This window comes from Montipora capricornis, chromosome 6 (assembly GCF_036669925.1).
Source record: "Montipora capricornis isolate CH-2021 chromosome 6, ASM3666992v2, whole genome shotgun sequence".
NCBI classification, from domain to species: Eukaryota; Metazoa; Cnidaria; class Anthozoa; order Scleractinia; family Acroporidae; genus Montipora; species Montipora capricornis.
The window spans coordinates 9,699,789-9,702,288 of NC_090888.1; the positions used below are offsets into that span (position 1 = coordinate 9,699,789).

The following is a 2,500-nucleotide window of genomic DNA, read 5'->3' on the forward strand; positions in this document are numbered from 1 at the left end:
CAACCAGCCAAGGAAAACATGGCTTGGGAGAATCAGACGATCGAATACCGGGCGAGTGTTTTAGGCTGTCCATTAGGCTGCTAATTGAGCGGTTGAAATGCTTCTGCGCATGCATGACGTCATTGGCCCCACCGGGGACCCACCGGGGACCCCATCGGGTTGGTGTTATGGTGAGTCACCTGGCTTTTTTTGTTTTGTTTTTCACAACAACAACAACGGCTTGTTCAAACGGTTTCTTCATTTTGACCAATATTCGTTCAAAAAAAGTTGAACGGATGTTGGGCAAATGTCGGACGCAAAAACAAAGTTGTGCGGAGGCCGTTCAAACGGTTCCAACATTGCGCCAACGAAATAACCAACACTTTCGCGAAATTTGATTGCGAGGAACTAAGAACTAGAAACCAGTCTCTGCCCCGTACAGATAAACTAGGCCATATGTACTCTTGCGGCCAGGTGTGAGCAGGCGTGCGTTCTACAATTGTTGAACAGAGCAACCTCGTCCCCAGGTTGTGACCAGAGTGTTCAAACGGCTTCAATACCATTCAACATTTTCGAAAACAAAGGAAAAGTTGAATCAATGTTGAATGAAAGTTTAAACCAATTTAAACTTGATTCAACACGCTTTCAACAAGCTTTCAACATTTTTGACGCTTTCAACAATGTTGGACGACCTGTTCAAACGCACCCAACATTTGGTTCAACAAAGTGTTGAATGCAAGTTGAAGCAACTGTTGAAACCGTTTAAACTGGCCTTAAGGTTCAGTGGCTCGGGGCTCGGGGTGCGAAATCTATTATCTATGACCAATATGGCCGCCGCGCCAATAAGATCATTGTGTATACTATTCTCACTGCATAATTAATTAGCTCATTGCAAAACACGCTGTTATTCCATCGCATCCCCCCGGTCCCCCCCCCCCCCCCCCCCATGCTATAGCGCCAGTAATGCTTTGCGCCATTTGGAGTTTAAATTTGGTCTCTCCGCTTGGAGCGTGGTCTTTTTGTCCTGTACTCCACAAAGACAGTCGTTTTTTGCGACCCGCCCACCTTCCCTGGTGGCGGTTGACCAAGCTCCTATCTGCTCATATCCTCGTTGCATGCCTACTGCCTCGTCAGTCGCGGACTCTTCCCATAACTTAATCTTATGCGATGAGGTAATGAGTATGCAGTGAGGATATAGTACTGTTGTAGTTGGCTACTACAGGCGTTCTAGGCCCTAGCATGAAATCGAAGCGAGTGGTTAGCCATTCCAAGATGGCGTCCAACCCTGAAATCGCTCAGTATCCAGAAGGAAGGGACATGAATAGTATGAGTTCTCCGAACGTCGAACGCAATAAAATGCAAAGTACGTGTAGCGTGTAGCCAGAACTTTGCAAGGAAAAAAATCGGGAAAACAAGTCTCGGTTAATTTTTGCTTTTACCCCGGAATGGCTGAAAATTTGGCACGAAATTTTACGACAATCAGCTTGAGTTGGAATGCGGAACTCAAACAACTTTAAAATGGCTTTGGACAGTCGATTTACCAGCCACAAATGTTACTTTTACCTATTATTTTTACAGCTTGGACTACTCGATGAAGCTATTATTCATACTAAAGATATTCTGGACAAAGGTAAGAGCCCTTTTATAGCTGACGGGGGACCGGGGGGGGGGGGGGGGGGGAGATTTCGAAGGCCGAAAAAAAAGATTTGGATATTTTGTTCTCGGTAAAAGAAAACCCTAATGTTAAAAAGTACCGAGTCTCTTTGTTTTATCGTTTACATAAATAAAATATTGGTATTTTATACACAGAAAACAAAATGGTCGACAGTAGGGACCCCCACAAACGAAGAAACAATAGGGCCATTTATACGAGAGAAAATAAGCCGCGGCTAACTCTGGCCGCGGCTTACGTAAGCCGCGAACACCTCGTATAAATGGTACAAAATCCACGTTCACGGCTTTCTCAAGCCGCGGCTTATCCAGGCCAGGGAGTTTATACTCGTATAAATAGTTCCTTTCGCGGCTTACGCAAGCCGCGGCCAGAGTTAGCCGCGGCTTATTTTCTCTCGTATAAACGGCCCTAATGTTGCAAAAACATTGTTTCTGCGGAAGTAGAACACTCGAGGGCCCAGGAAACATTTGTTGCGAAAGCAAAATTGCTTCCCGGGAAGAAAAAATGTTTCTGAATTTGTTCATAAACATTTTCCTTCCTCAGCAAATATTTCCTCGTTTGCGCGCCGAGGAAACATTTCGGGAAACAATGTTTCCGCAACAATATTTCCTGGTTTGCGGGCGATGTAGCAGCTCTCGTAACGTATAATGTGATTGGCTCGCTACCCTAGCCAAAAACAAAAGACTAAACAATTGAAACAATGACTTAGACTTAAAAACAATAGAAGCTGCTCACAATACCAAACAATAGCAGCTTACGAGAGCTGCTGCACTACTGTTGCGGGCGCCTTAAGAAACGAGGACGGCTAGGGCAACGACAACGCCAAGAAGGGTAATCATTATTGGTTAA

General features: G+C 45.0%; 1 protein-coding gene across 1 annotated transcript in view; it reads left to right on the forward strand.

Annotated features, from left to right (window-relative positions):
- LOC138054649 (prolyl 4-hydroxylase subunit alpha-1-like) overlaps window positions 1–2,500 on the forward strand; it is a 22,503-nt gene that overhangs the window by 9,037 nt on the left and 10,966 nt on the right. The window contains exon 4 of the mRNA XM_068901137.1: window positions 1,558–1,609. Within this exon, the coding sequence (XP_068757238.1) occupies window positions 1,558–1,609 (52 nt within the window). The remainder of the gene's footprint in view (window positions 1–1,557; window positions 1,610–2,500) is intronic.